Here is a 16,742-nt window from a genome sequence, read left to right as displayed (position 1 = left end):
TAGCTTTTTGCAATTGCCTTCTTTAAACTTCAATAGTAAATAGTTGAAATACAGTTTTTTCCAAAGCTTAAAGTTGTCATTACTTTCCTACAGCACACAGGAGGACAAACTTTTTTTGTAGTGTTCTAAACCCCTCCTGGCATAGTTTTCACTGCACAAATGGCACCTTGTTTACCAGCTGACAGATTACATGCTTTTTTTTTTTTTTTTTTTTTTTTTTTTTTAAAACTTACCTTCGAGTGAATTTTATCCAATACAGACTTGACACCTAAACAAGTTGCATTTATGGTGACTAGTCTTGGTACTGGTAACATTCTCTTACAAAAAAAAAAAAAAAAAAACACCACCACCACTGTGGTACATGGTACAGTGATGTATCACAAGGTAATAGTAGCCTACTTTAATAATTACCATGGCACTGAATGAGTTCCTGTAAGGGACTCAACATGGAGGCAAAAAGGTAGAATCCATATGCAAGTAGTTTATAATAATCAGCAAACAAATCCAAGACACTAGGCCGAGACTTAATCGAAGCAGGCAAAGTAGTCGTAACGGGTAATTAGTCCAACCAGGAAAACAGAGCAAAACAGTAATCCAATAACGGTAATCCAGTGAAACAGGCGCAATGGTCATAACAAGTAGGCAAATAAACAGGCAATGAAAATAATGCTTGGTAAGGCAGTGAAACTGGCAATACTTTCAAAAGTCACAAAGGAAGAGCATAGCTATTTATATGGTTCAAACAGGAAGTAATAATAGAAGAAACGGTACAGTGTCAGAATTCGGGAGAGGGCTCCCTCTGGTGGTCGGCTGAGACAGGACCCCCCCCCAAAACCACAAACAACTCCTGGTGTTCTTCTCCAGGGTCATCCCCTTGGTCGTGGTGCAGGACGATTCAGGTGTGCTTGGAAGTCATGGATCAATGATGGGTCCAGAATGTCCTTGGCGGCTACCCAAGATCTCTCCTCTGGTCCATAACCTTCCCAGTCCACCAGGTACTGCATCTGGCCCCCACGACGACATGAGTCTGTGATCTCTCAGACCATGTAAACAGGTGATCCGTCTATCTCCAATGGAGGAGGCGGCTCAGGAGCCATGGTTCTAGGGCCAGATGTCAGGTGGACAGGTTTCAACAATGACACATGAAAGGAAGGAGAGATGCGGAAGTTAGCAGGTAGCTCCAGTTGGTAAGTTACAAGATTGATTTGTCTTATGATTCTGAACGTAACATATCAACATATCTGAGGCCAAGTTTCCTGCAGTGTAGCCACAACTTGAGGTCTTGTGTAGATAGCCAGACTCTCTGGCCAGGTTGGTAGTCAGGGTGGGGACGCCTCCGTCGATCATCTTGGATCTTTTGGGCCCAGACGGCCCGCTGCAATCTGATGTGCGCACTGTCCAAAATTTGCTCGCTCCGCCTGATCCAATAATCCACCGCTGGCACCGTAGAGGGTTCACCCGACCAAGGGAACATAGGAGGTTGGTAGCCCAGCACACATTGGAAGGGAGTGAGTCCAGCAGAGGAGTGCGTGAGGGAGTTCTGGGCATATTCAGCCCATGGGAGGAAGTCGCTCCACCTCTGTTCAACTGCATGAAGACCTGAGGTATCTGCCGATTTCCTGGTTTAGTCTATCCACCTGTCCGTTTGCCTGAGGACGATAACCAGATATGAGGCTGATGTTGATGTCCAGCTGTTTACAGAAAGCCTGCCAGATTCTGGAAGTGAACTGTGGTCCCCGGTCAGACACTGTCTTCTGGCAGACCATAGATCCTGAAAACTTGGTGGAAAAGAACGTTAACGGTTTCCATGGCAGTAGGTAGACCTTTTCATGGGAATTAGTCTGCATGACTTAGAGAAACGATCAATGACAACAAAGATGGTGGTGTACCCGTTGGAGTTTGGCAGATCGGTGATGAAGTTGGACAGGTGGGACCAGGGTCTCTGAGGGATAGGCAGTGGCTGTAGCAGGCCGGCTGGCAGTTCCCTGGGGTTTTTAGACTTTGCACAAACTTGACATGCTTTAATGTATGCAGTGACATCATTGATGACTGAAGGCCACCAAAATGAGTTACCAGGCTTATAATTTTCTGGATGTCAGGGTGTCCAGTGCTGAGGGAGGTATGGATCCATTGGATTGTTCTTTGATGTAGAGTGCGTGGTACGTAATGTTTTGTTGGAGGGCATTCAGGTGGTGCGAGTCTGCTTGTTGGGCTCTTTGGATCTCTTCCATGATATCCCAGGTTATGGGTGCAATGACAGATGGTGGGAGTATAATTTTGAGGTATGTTGTGAAGGGGATCATGACGACGGGAGAGAGCATCAGCTTTGCAGTTCTTACTTCCAGGGTGGTAGGTGACTGAATTGGAACCTTGTGAAGAAGAGTGACCATCGGGCTTGTCGTGGATTCAGACATTTTGCTCCCTTGATGTATTCGAGGTTCTTATGGTCGGTGATTACTTGGAATGGATGGACAGAATCTTCAAGCCAGTGGCGCCACTCTTCTAGAGCAGCTCATGGAGAGTAGTTCTTTATTTCAACCATCATTGTTCCTTTCTGCTGCGTTCAGTTTGCGGGAAAAGAAAAGCACAAGGATAAAGTTTTCCAGGGTTACCATGGCGCTGAGGGAGAACCACCCCTATGCTGCAGTCTGAGGCATCCACTTCCACAATGAACGGTTGGTTAGGATCTGGGTGCTTTAGAATGGGGGTGGTCGTGAAACTTGTCTTGAGGGTGTCAAAAGCTTTTTAAGCAGAGTCACTCCATGGTAGCTTGGATGGATTTCCTTTGAGCAAAGATGTTATGGGGGCAGAGATGAGACTGTAGTTGCGGATAAATCTCCTGTAGAATTTCGCAAAACCCAGGAAACGTTGTAGCTCCTTAACAGTGTTGGGTCTTGGCCACTCTGTGACTGCCTTGATCTTGGAGTCATCCATCTCAACACCTCTATGGCTGACGATATACCCGAAGAACATTGTATGGGTAACATGGAACTCACATTTCTCTGCTTTCACGTAGAGTTGGTGTTTCAGCAGGCGGGAGAGGATCATTTTAACATCTTTGATGTGTTGTGTTTATCCTGGGAGTATACGAGTATGTTATCAATGTAGGCAATGATACATCTGTTGAGGAGGTCTCTGAAGATCTCATTTATGAATGACTGGATAACAGCTGGTGTGTTGGCCAGGCCATAAGGCATCACCTGGTATTCATAGTGCCCCTTAGTGGTGATAAATTCAGTTTTCCACTCGTCTCCCTCTCTGATACGAATCAGGTTGTATGCACTTCTCAAATCCAGTTGTGTAGATGCGTGCTTCACATAGTTGTTCTAGGGCAGACGGAACAAGAGGGAGTGGGTACCTGTATTTTGTTCAATCCTCGGTAGTCTATGCATGGACAGAGCCCTCCATCTTCTTGATGGAGAAAAAGCCTGCTGCAGCTGGTGAATTGGAAGGACGAATGAACCCTGAAGCTAAAGCCTGCTTGACGCAAGTCTACATGGCCATGGTTTCAGGTCTTGACAATGAATAAGCTTTGCTCCTTGGGGGTGCCATGTTGGGTAGTAACTCTACAGCGCAGTCCCATGGACGATGAGGGGGCAGTTGGGTTGCCTTGACTTTGCTGAATACCTCGGTGAATTCAGAATACTCCCTGGGGACCTGGATTTGAGCTTGGTTCTCAGGACTTTCGACGCTGGTAGTCAAACATGACATGGTGACTGTGGCATGAAGACAATTAGACATATGATCTACGTGTGAAAAAATCCAACCCGTAATGTCACTGGAACAGTTTGGTGAGTGATACCTGTGCCTATAGGTGCATTATTTACAGCAGTAATGTTAATGGTGGGTATACAAGGTACAGTAGGGATATGGAACTCTCGTACTAGACCTTGGTGAATTAAATTCACAGCAGCCCATGAGTCGACGAATGCAGAAACAGATTTCAGTTTATCAGAAGGAGAGCTCAGTGGGAAGAGAGAAACTGTGGTTTGTGGGAGATGAAATGTTCATGGTACTCACAATAGTTCTGGAGTCTTGATATTTCTTGCCTTTGTGAGGGCATGTGAAGTTTCGATGATTCCCTTCACCACAGTAATAACAGTCGCTCCCGATGACAACGATCGTTTTCTTCATCAGAAACTCTAGTATACGTGATCTGCATCGGTTCAGGAGCTTCGGGGCATGCCTGAACTTGACTATGTACTGATGGTTGTGACTTGGAGCTAATATTTGTGCGTGGTGAATTGCACAGTAAATTATCAATCCTTACTGCCAATGAAATGAATTCAGTGAGAGTTGAATCCTCACCCTTACATGCGAGTTTGGCCTGCAGATTGTAGTTCAGTCCCTCTCTGAACACAGTCTTGAGTGCAATTTCATTCCATCCACTTTGGGCTGCTAATGTCCTGAAGTGTATGGCAAAATCAGATGCAGAACGTGAACTCTGGCGTACATGAAGCAGCTGAACATAGACATCTTTACCTCCCTCTGGGTATTCAAACACTTCATGGATCTGGGAAGCGAAGTAATCAAATGACGTCTGAAGCCGATTATCACTCTCCCAAACAGCTGAGGCCCAGTCTAGTGCTTTACCGGTAAGTAACGTCATCATAAATGCATATTTGTTGGACTCCTGACTGAAAGACTCTTGTTGATTGGAGAAATAGACTTTACGTTGACGTAAAAATCCCTCACATTTCTCTGGCGAGCCATCAAATTTATCAGGAAGAGCGAAACTTACTAGTGCAGCTTGTGGAGATGGAAGAGAGCGGATATGGCGGGTGAGGTTCTCATGTGCAGCTCTTAGGTGGTCCAATTGTTCCTGGAAACTTTTGAGCAGTTCGCTCTGGTGAGCGAATGCAGCCTGGAGCTGAGAATCTTCCACTGGATTTATTGGTGGCGAAGTATTCTGTAAGGGACTTGACATGGAGGCGAAGGTAGAATCCATATGCAAGAAGTTTATTATAATCAGCAAACAAATCCAAGACACTAGGCAGAGACGTAATTGTTGAAGCAGGCAAAGTAGTCGTTACACAGGTAACCAGTCCAACCAGGCAACAGAGCAAAACAGTAATCCAATAACGGTAATCCAGTAAAACAGGCACAATGGTCATAACAAGTAAGCAAATAAACAGGCAATGAAAATGATGCTTGGCAAGGCAGTGAAACTGGCAATACTTTTCAAAGTCACAGTGGAAGAGCATGGCTATTTATATGGTTCAAACAGGAAGCAACCATGGAAGAAATGGTACAGTGTCAGTATTCGGAAGAGGGCTCCCTCTGGTGGTCGGATGAAGGGATACCAGCCTCATTCGTTACAGTACCATGTTCATATACAATGGTATATATAACTATTTGAAAAAACATAGTATTACCAATGTAATTTGTGTGTAATTTTTTATAAGTGTAAAATAATTCAGTACTGCTTCATAAAAACTTTTTTTTTAGATAGTTCTGAAATTTTATAGTATATATCAATTCATGAGAATGGGAATATTTACAGTAAATACAGTTGTATTTTGTTTTGCTTGACTTGGGGTTGAAAGAATGTTGGTATTGCACAAAATGGCTTCAAATAATACAATATTTAGATATTCTTGATTTGGGAGGGAACAGTGGCGTGTCCAGACTTTTTTGACTGGAGTGGCCCATGTGGGGCACAGACTCATTCAAGGGTGGCATTAAGCGTATCTCAACGTCTCTGATATTATTATTATTATTATTATTAATTAATAATAATAATAATAATAATAATAATAAGATATGTACATTTTCAGGAATTTCAAGGATTGTCGCCAGGGAGAGGTAAGCAGCGGCTTATATATTCTACAGTTAATTGGTTAATTGGATGGGCAGGTTCCTCCCGAACCTTTGTTATTTAACTGAATTAAATGTTAATACTGCAAAACACAAAAGACTCCAAATAGCATGTATTTTATAAACTTTTTATTTTTTTGGTATATAATTTTTATGCATGTTGTGTCTCTTAAAATTGCATAAATGTTATGGACACTGCTGATATGGTAACAGTCTCTTTATGAAAAGCATATCACGAAATATTGAACACACGGTAGTTTTGTGGAGTTTTGGAGAGAAGAAACCTGTGGCGTGACGTTATAGCGCAAGTATGCAATTGTTATATTTTCAGACAATAAAGAAGATATTGGAGATATTTTTTAATCTTATCATAGGCCTACACATAAAGAATGTGCATGAATTTCAGTTTTGTGTACTCAATTTAGCCATATATTGGCACTGACAGAGGTCTTAAATTTGATTATTTAATTAAATGTTGCTTTAAAAAAAACTACTTCATTGACTTAATTTGATATTAAATTGGTTTTGGGTTTTTTCTTAAGAGACTTTTAGATTAATTAAGACTGAATGCATTACATTATGAAAGGAACTAAATGTAGGCTATATAAAGATGCAAATTGCTGCAAATTCAAAAATTGTTGGGCCTATTATTTTTTTTTATTTTTTTTTACTCCAACACATGATTATGAAAAAGAACCTGCCAAAGGTTACAAGGTCCGTGGCAATGTGGCATCGTATTTTTTCAAAGATTTTTAAAAACTTTGTTTGAGGCAGATAGTTTTATGTGTTTGAATACTCATGATTCAATGATGCAGAGAATGGAACCGGTGTTTATAGTGAAATGAAACTCACACGATTTCATCAAGCCTGCTTCACGGGTGCACTTTAGTGATGCCGTCATGCGGATGTGACATGCAGCGTGATATACAGTACATGTTCAAGCCATATTTAATTTCGGATGTCTATACCATAGAGTCCACTCGATTACCTGTCATTTCTTGACACTACATCCCGCTCCGATTTAAACCAATGAGGTTCTACCTGGCTTTATTTAAGGCCCATCTTTGATTTGGGATATAACCTATAACAGTTTTTGGGGTGGCACATGGGGTGGCCAATCAAATTCTGGACAGGCCCCTGGGAGAAGTATTACCTTAAACTAGTGCTAGTCACAGTGCAATGTCTTGAATGAGTTCCTCCATATGGGATTTTCTCAACACCAAAAGAAAAATTACAATAGGAAATATTTTTGGTAACATAAAGTGCAATGGGAGAACCTTTCATCAAGTTCCTCAAGAAAAATTCAAGTGACCTTTTACTCTTACAGTTGCACCAGCTATACGTACGTTAGAACTTAGCCAAGTTGTGGCGTAAATGGGCATTAAGTCACAATTTACGCACTACTAAATATTTGAGCGTTGCACCATTAAATTTGGGTAGGACGTAACCCTACGTGTAAACTAAATATTTACGGCAGACTCCAACCAGGAGTAACTGATGGAATAAAAAAGCGGAATGGTATTTAATGACATCAGTGAGCTCATGTTTTGCGTGACAGGCTTCAGTCCTTTCGACATATATGATGGTGTTAGCAATTACACTCGTTTACATTTACAAGAGAGAAAACAACTTTACTTTAAGCGGCTCTTCAGTATGAAACCGATCTAATGGTGCCGTTTTCAGGATGCGTCACCCGGTGTCAAGTTTCAACACGTTCAAAATATATATAGGATATTAAAATGAATAAATGTCTATTTTCCAGCCTGTTGTATTAGTATTTATTTATCACCCCTTATTTATTTTAGATAAAGTTCCTATATATTGTAATTTACATAGGGCAAATATACAATTTATTAAATCTACTTTTATTACGTATCGTATTTTAATAGGGATATAATTTATTACAGCTGACAGTTACGTGAGCAAACAAGGTTTGAACATCAACCGTAGCGAAATTAACTGAAATGCACAGCTTTTTAACACTTCTGTGTACAAATTTGAAGGCTGCTTATTGGATCAATACAAGAAAACTATGGCTTCCATAATAATCAATTGTGCTGTATGCACTGCACGCGCTCGATAAACGCGATGATGCGTATTCAGTTGAAGTACCTCCGTTTCTATTTTTGAGGCGTCTCACAGGTACTTCCCTCTGCTATCACATCCATTTTCCCTGTTCTTCTGAAATACACCTATTTCATCTACAAATACAACGGATTAATTGCTATTAATTTATTCGTTATAGCCGACGAGCTAACTTCTGACAGTTACATCAAAGCCAGCTCGTGAGGTTTCTTGTCTAGGTCTACTAATTAAGTTCCTAACCATTTGTTTAGCCTAGCCTACGCAGTTGTATGCATAAAAAAATGTTCTTAACTCTAAAATAACCCATCCTAAGTTTTTTTTTAGCTGTACGAAACTATTTCATTTTCAGGAATAAAAATAAATAAATAAATAAATAAATAAATAAATCAAATTTGAAGTCAAGCCTCGAGCTTACAGATGACTGGTCCGTGGTTATTGAACATTCTGTGCGGCTTCAACGCTTCCACTGTAGGCAAGGCGACGCGACGTTGGTCGCATGCCAGTAGACACGGTGTAAGCGCAAGATCGGGGGGCGGATTTTAGCAGCTCTCCACCACAAAACGTCTCCGTTGACCACAGGAATGAAGCAAGTAGCAACTCTAACGGATGCGTAACACATAGTAATTTCGCATAACTTTATTCCTTATTATCAAAACGCGCGTTTTGTTTTTGTTTCTTGAGGACTGGACAAGGAAAGTTTCATATCTGACAAGGAATACCTGCCAGCGCCGAACGCAACGGGCACTCGCACATCGTCCGCAAACTGTCACACCTTCGTCCCTCAAGAGTGCATTGAGGAGATTGGATCTGCTTTCGGACTGCATTTTCTTGTTTGTTGCGTTATTTTGGGGGTAAGGGACAAGTCCCTAGAAGTACGTACATGCTATTTTTTCTTTACAAAATGAGTGTGGATCTGTGATCTCTAGATCTTCTTAGTAGGGTTGTGCGGATCATCTGTGAAGTAGTTTTTTAGTTCCTGTAGACTGTGTTGTTTCCTCTCTTTCCTCTTTGTTGGATAGCCTACTGGAATTTCAATAAGACTGAGTCGCTTTCTCTCCTCTCGCCCAATGAAACCAACTCACGGATGGTAAGGATTCCAGAGAATGGTAAATGATCGATGGAAAATCATGAACAGTGTTTCAGAACTCGAGGATGGACAGCAGCATAAATCGCAGGTACGTAGACACGCGCTTGTCGTGTGCTTTCACAAGAAAGATGCGAGCGCATCATGTTTAGGGAGATATCAGATGTGTCGATGTATTCATGATGCTCAGGCAGGTTAACAAACTACACATATGATTATGTATATGTCTAATTGTGGCGTATATAGAAAGCAAATATTAATTCAGTGGGATATTTCTCGGACCTGGACATTTTTATATTTTGAAACGCATCCACTATTAATAAATCCCATATGCAATGTATCCAAGCCTCTTTTTTTTTTTTTTTTAAATCCTCCTTGGTTATTCTGTTTTATAACTAATGGCTCTGGATCAAAAAGAATTAGATGAGCAGCTTGCAATGTACATGAAATGGCTTTAAGAAGTACTGTATGACCTATAGCCTAGTGTACAATATTAAGAATATATCCAGAATAATTTGACCAATCCTTTTTTGTATGTGCACCTCATTTTTTACACTCTAACCATCTCCTAACCTTTATAAAAAGTGTTTTTGTATGACACTTTGACCATAAAGAAAGATTAAGGAATAAGCCCCCTTAGTATTCAAATATTTAGAGTGATATAGCAATATTGTCCGATGTTGATTCTTTCTATGCCCCAGCACACAAGGGAATACATTTGTTTCTATTATGCGGCTCACCCAGAACTAAGGGATTATGCTCAGCCCCTCCATGTGTGAGTGATGGCATGTCTGCCAGAAAATTTCACTCATGACTGGTGGAACTCCATGCATACAGTGCAGAGAGAGGGAGAGAGAGCACACCAGAGAGAAGCTCTGATGGTAAAACTCAGCATGCTGAAGGGTGTGAAGGCTCTCTCTTTCTCTTTCAAAGCTTGTTTGAAAAAAAAAAAAAAATCTATATCTCGCTGCGTCCATGCTTTTCACAGTCAGTGTAATCTGCTGTGAGCATTTAGGGGGGATGTACATAATGCAATGTTTATAGCGATCCTGATTATAACTGTTTAAGGAGTGGATCACGGCCGTAACATCTGTTTATTACTGCTATCATCCTTGCGTGGCCTTTCTGCTAACCCTCTCTCAGTGGGGATGCAAAGTGTGCATAATACAATGCCTTTTCAGTAATATGTCTAGCCCTGCTTTTGAACAGCATCGACATAATAGAGAACTTGTGTTTGAGCCTTTTTTCAGTACATCCGCCTCTGGCTTTTTTAATGGGAGTTCATATGCCTGTCTTTTTAAAGGAACATTCTGGGTTCAGTGCAAGTTGAGCTCAATCATCAGCATTTGTAGCACAGTGTTGATTACCATGAGAATTTATTTAGACTTGTCCATACTTAATAAAAAAAAGAAGAAGCAAAATCTGCAGTCAGGCACTTACAATGAAAGTGAATGGGGCCTATCCGTGAACGTTAAAATACTATTTCAAAAGTATAGACACAAGATGTAAACAATATGAGTGTGAACATGATTTTACTGTGATTAAATCGCTTACTAACCTTTTCTGTGTGAAGTTATATCCAATTTTACGTTGCCATGACAACGTAATGTCATAAACCCTAAAATGACAGTCATAATGTTGATATAAACAACTTAACAGCTGAAATAATACATGAGTTTATGTGGCCCCATTCACTTTTTTTTTTTTAAGAAAAAGAGGGATGAGTCTAAATTATTTTTTTGTAGTAATCATAATCAATATTATGCTACAAATGCTGTCGATTGACCTTAACTTGTATTGATCCCGGAATATTCCTTTAAGTCATTTTAAAGGGAAATTTCAACCAAATTATTTTCATGTTTTTGCTTGAGATCGATGTTTTTTTTTTTTCACGCATCAATAATCGGAATATTTTCGCGATGATTATCGATATCTATCGTGATTATTTTCAGATATAAATTGGGCTGCTCGGTGCACAATAGTATTTTTTCTTTTCAAACACTTTTCTCAACACAACTTTGGTAAAGTGTGAGAAGCAGAATAAATTAAAGAGGGTCACACACTGGACGTGTCTGTCGGGCGACATGGTGCATTCTAAATTTCGAAACAATTATTTTCTACGAATGTACGCACACACCGCCAATGCTTAGCGTCAAAATTCTGAAGTGCCACAGAGCTCAACTCGCATAATTTTCTATTAAATTTGACCCAAATCATTATCAAAGGACAAATATTATTTACTCTAGCCATCACTGGATGATATATTTTGTATAAGAATCTTTCATAGAGCCAACACAATGTATTTTTAGTTACAAGTATGTGGTTTGGTGGTTTGACAGCTTGAATGAAAGACCTATTCAAGGCTACATATAGAGAAATTGCATGATAAATGTTGCCATTTCTAATGGTTTAGTTTGCGCAGTTACAGCAGTTTCATACACTAACCTGCTAACACATCAACATCATTTTGTACATTCTTAAAGTACAAAAACCTTCGTAACTTTGGACTGCCATCTGTAGCGCTGCTTCAGCTCATCCTCTGTGTATGTGTGTTTGTGTGATAACTTTCCTGACTGCAACTGGCTTCAGTAAATGTTATATCACCCTCCTGTGGTCTCCCAACGCCATTACTCCAGACTGTTAAACAGAGGCCAACTGAGTGAGTTGGAAAGCATGCAAATTAGGCTTCTAATTTAAATGTCGACTAATTTTAATATATCAATGCCTCAAAAATATATCGATAAAATAACGTGTCGATCAATAATCGACACATCGATATTTTATGACATCCCTAGTTGTAACAGTCCCATATGACTTTCTTTCTTCCATGGAAAACAAAGGGAGATGTTAGGCAGAATGACAGTCAACATTCAGTTTGACTGTATGGAAAAAAGATGCAATGAATGGTGAATAGTGGCTGAAGCTAACTTTCTGCCTGTTATCTATTTTTGTGTTCCACAAATGAACAAAGTTATTTGGGTTTGAAAGAACAAGAGGATGCAAACTCTAAATTAAGACAGAACTAAAATAAATATAGAAGGAGAAATAAAGGAGTTCTTTATTTACCCATCTTGTGTAACGGAATCAATTTAACACACAGCACAACTGAAGTGTCTTGCCAGTTTATCAAACTGCCCGGGCTTGTTTGTTTTGTGCTGCGTAAGTTATTTTAAGGGTTGTTAATTAATCAACATGAATTTGTCTGCCATCCATCTGACTGATGTTTTTTAATAAATTCTCTTGAAGGGGGGGACAAATAAAACTGAACCCCTGCTGTGGTGGAGCATTCATACTTTGTAATTCCTAGTGTTGTTCTTTGTGGCTTGATTTTCCAGTTGAGTATAATGGGTGAAGCCCATTGCCCATGTGCACTGAAGAGGGTCACATAAAAACAGGGTAAAAATAGGCATAACAGTCCCTTGACACAGGCGTACAGTTAAAATGAGGATTTGAATGTTCAGCTTTCCTTCAGCCACGTGATGTACAGTGTGTGAATTGTGTAATATTAAATACAAACACTTCAACGCTCAAACAACTGTGTAACCTAGAGAATAATACAGAAAGTGAAAAACAAAGGAATAATGGGAGATTCAGGGCATAATTGTTTGTCACAATATGTGTGGAGCAACAAGATAAACTGCAGGTTAACAGACTGTTACTGTAGGCTAGATGAGGACCAGCTGGTAAATCTAAGCTGTAGAAAGTATCATTATACTGTAGTTTAGTAAAGTATAGATAGTATACTGGTAACAATCATAGGTTAGTCAGATGGACCAATTAGAGATTTCTCACTGCCATGTGTGTATATATATATATATATATATATATATATATATATATATATATATATATATATATATATATATATATATACAATACTGTGCAAAAGTCTTAGGCACATAAGATGTTTCACAAAAACATTTGTCTTAAGATGGTTTTTTATATCTGCTACTTTAGTGTGTCAATAGGAAATATACATTTTATACTCCCAGACATTCCTTTTGCAAATAGAATAGAATAGAAGAACAGGGAACCCTGCAACAGATGGCATGAGCCCCCCCACTGCACATCGGGTCAGTCTGGGATTACACGAAGAGATAGGAGTAATTGAGACTAAATAAATAAAAGAAAATTCTCCAAGAAGCTTGGAACATCCTATATGCCAATAACCAAGAAAAACTGTGTCCAGGTGTAAGTAGGAGAATTGGTGCTGTTTTGAAGGCAAAAGTGTTCACACAAAATATTGTTTTAGCTTTTGTTCTGTTTACTGAAATTTGTATGATGTTAATTGATTAATGAAAACTATTTATGTCATTATTTTTTTAAGAAATCCTCACTTTGAAAGTTGCCTAAATTTTTTTTACTTTGTGTGTATATATATATATATATATATATATATATATATATATATATATATATATATATATATATATATACACACACACTGGTGGCCAAAATTTTGGAATAATGTACAGATTTTGCTGTTTCGGAAGGAAATTGGTACTTTAATTCACCAAAGTGGCATTCAACTGATAACAAAGTACAGTCAGAACATTACTGATGTAAAAAACAGCACCATCACTATTTGAAAAAAGTCATTTTTGATCAAATCTAGACAGGCCCCATTTCCAGCAGCCATCACTCCAACACCTTATCCTTGAGTAATCATGCTAAATCACTTGTCTTTATATCAAACACTGCTGAAAGCTATTTGGTTCGTTAAATGAAGCTTAACATTTTCTTTGTGTTTGTTTTTGAGTTGCCACAGTATGCAATAGACTGGCATGTCTTAAGGTCAATATTAGGTCAAAAATGGCAAAAAAGAAACAACTTTTTCTAGAAACTCATCAGCCAGTCATTGTTTTGAGGAATAAAGACTATACAATGCTTGAAATTGCCAAAAAACTGAGGATTTCATACAAAGGTGTACACTAAAGTCTTCAAACACGAAGGACAACTGGTTCTAACAAGGACAGAAAGAGATGTGGAAGGCCCAGATGTACAACTAAACAAGAGGATAAGTACATCAGAGTCTCTAGTTTGAGAAATAGACACCTCACATGTCCTCAGCTGACAGCTTCATTGAATTCTACCCACTCAACACCAGTTTCATGTACAACAGTAAAGAGAAGACTCATGGGTGCAGGCCTTATGGCAAGAATTGCAAAGACAAAGCCACTTTTGAAAAAGAAAAGGTTAGAGTGGGCAAAGAAACACAGACATTGGACAACAGATAATTGGAAAAGAGTGTTATGGATCTTAACCCAATTGAGTTTTTGTGGTATCAGCTAGACTGTAAGGTGCCTGAGAAGTGCCCAACAAGACAGCTACACCTATGGCAAGTGCTACAGGAAGCGTGTGATGAAATGTCACCTGAGTATCTGGACAAACTGACAGCTAGAATGCCAAGGATCTGCAAAGCTGTCACTGCAATTATTAATGTTCTAACTATTCATTGTGATCAGTTGAATGCCATTTTGGTGAATAAAAGTACCAATTTCTTTCCATAAGAGCAAAATATGTACATTATTCCAAACTTTTGGACACAAGTGAATATACATGTAGGCTGCTTAAAAAATAGCCTTGATCTCTCTGCACTATTTGGACATGGTTATTTTATATGGGGACGTGGGGTAATGTAACAGCCTAATTACCAGAGCTTCTCATTTATTTTAATCCCGTGCTAATCGTTCATGTCAGTAACATTTCCGGACTTTCTGCGGGCTACGTTCCCATGCACCGGCATGTAATAGCGTCTTCTACCTATCAAATGCTCTGTAAAAATAACCCGTTATTCTTATCCCATGCGAATTGACATGTTGTTAAAATGCCAGTGAATCTGCACTGTCCAGCCTGTGAAGTTCACCAAGTGTCTGAGGTGGATGTTGGTCATTGAGATGCGCTTCAAAACTTTATCTAACGGTGACTGTTGCGTTTGAACTGATGAGAAACAAACTTTTGAGAAATAAAAAATTTTATTAGGAAAATTAGAAAAGGACACAAGTGCTAATTTTGTGATTTGAGCAGAGTGAATGGGAAAATTGTGTTGAGCCCAGCGTTTCGCAGCATATTTTCTGGAGGGACAAATAAAATTACATAATGTGAAAAGATTGTCTATATTTTAAATTTTTAATAAAGAGTGTATTGTAGGATTACTGGCTTGCTAATGTAATCAGTTCTGTTTTATTTAGCCAGATACTCAAGTAAAATTCTTCTAATAATCCCAGGTACATATGAACATGTTTAATACTTACTTCATAATTAATCGGCACAGATAAATAGCATACATTTTCTGATGGGTCCGTTACGCAGTGTGTAAATGCAGTCGACACTCTCATCTCTGTGATTTATACAGACATCGCTTATCCCATGTGAATCGACTCTAAACCTTTCAGATGTCCGCAGTGTGGCCACACGTGAAACGTAGCGCATTCTGTTTGGAGTGGAAAGTGAGCACCTTGTGAGCGGCCGGAGTGGGGCTGAGCGCAGTCTTGTGAAACGCACTCCACGCTCCAGTGAAATTCTGATCGCTACGCTCCGCTCACATGCTCTGCTTTCCACGTGATTTACAAAACACGTCTGTTGGATGAGGAAAGCTCTACCTGATATGTTAGGGTTAGGTTTAGGGGTTGCAGCGCTTTCCTGATGAATGATGCTGAATCATGCAATCAGTTATGGCTTTACTCATGAATATAAATGACTCCTGCCATCCAACATTTCAGAAATGTGCCAGCGGGTGTGGAGGCCATTAGCTCTGCACTGAAAGAGCGAAGTGGCTCAAATATACTCCCATAAAGATGACACAGATGCTACAGTAACCTCCAATATATGCAAAGTGGCCTTCTGATTTAACAGAGATACTTGTGCTATGCAAATTCCAACACACTCTCACAGCGAAATCGTCAGAATTCATACGACTGTTCTAAATTTGGCTAATTCGTATGATATTGTACGACTGCACTCCTTTGAATTCCTATGACTTTCACTATAGCCAATGACGTCGCTGGACATCTTTCCATCTAATACGCGACAATTACTTGCTTTTGTCACACACAACAGCTTCCTATCATGTTTACACACTCTACTGATTGGTTAGGTTTAGAAAAGGGGTTTGGGTAAGGGTATAATATTAATAAGTATGTCCTTAACGCCTTGTGTGCGGAACTCGCGCTTCCGCATTTGACATCCGGGAAATTTCATGTGATGAAGTCGTATGAGTTTATGTGAACAACATCATGTGAGACCATACGAAATACCCAACTCATAAATTATGTACGAAATTTCATGAGATCGGATTGGCAAAATCATTAAAATGGGTAGTGATTTTCAGCATGATCAGAAAACTTTGTGTGTTTGGAAATCTGACCTAGTTGCTGTTCGCTCCTTCAAGAACACGATTCGGTTACAATTACAAAAGCGGTTCAAGTTGGAGAATGATGACATAACGCATAATGCATCCACATCCTGCGTGTTAGATCCTGATTCAACTTGTAACCATCTGTACAAGTGGCTGCAAGAGGAGAGGGATCGCCAGATGAGGTTTAATGAGGATAAAGGTTTCTTATTATTCACAATATATGAAGTTGGAGACACAATGTATGTGCTTATGGGGCACGTTTCCATATAGTCACATTTTCTTTGCATGCCTTCCCTTCAATTTAGAACACTTGATTATCTTATTGAAGTGAAGATAAAAATATGGATGAATATAGTCAATGATGAAAGATTTAGAAACAGCAAATCCCAACATGATTGT

At 39.4% G+C, this 16,742-nt stretch overlaps 2 protein-coding genes across 3 annotated transcripts in view; one reads left to right on the top strand and one right to left on the bottom strand.

Moving 5' to 3' along the window:
* Positions 1 to 2,745: 2,745 nt before the first annotated feature.
* Positions 2,746 to 3,048, bottom strand: LOC127415360 (uncharacterized). Its single transcript, XM_051654089.1, has one exon. It carries the CDS (start codon positions 3,046 to 3,048, stop codon positions 2,746 to 2,748), a length of 303 nt encoding a protein of 100 aa, XP_051510049.1.
* A 5,447-nt stretch (positions 3,049 to 8,495) lies between these two features.
* Positions 8,496 to 16,742, top strand: part of LOC127415158 (fibrinogen C domain-containing protein 1-like) — a 190,908-nt gene continuing 182,661 nt past the window's right edge. For both annotated transcript variants that reach the window (XM_051653765.1, XM_051653764.1), the window contains exon 1: positions 8,496 to 9,077. In XM_051653765.1, the coding sequence (XP_051509725.1) occupies positions 9,006 to 9,077 (72 nt within the window). In that variant the 5' untranslated portion in view covers positions 8,496 to 9,005. The remainder of the gene's footprint in view (positions 9,078 to 16,742) is intronic.

This window comes from Myxocyprinus asiaticus, chromosome 24 (genome assembly GCF_019703515.2).
Source record: "Myxocyprinus asiaticus isolate MX2 ecotype Aquarium Trade chromosome 24, UBuf_Myxa_2, whole genome shotgun sequence".
In the NCBI taxonomy this organism is placed as follows: Eukaryota; Metazoa; Chordata; class Actinopteri; order Cypriniformes; family Catostomidae; genus Myxocyprinus; species Myxocyprinus asiaticus.
The sequence above is the reverse complement of the archived record's forward strand: the minus strand, read 5'-3'. Positions and strand labels throughout refer to the sequence as shown.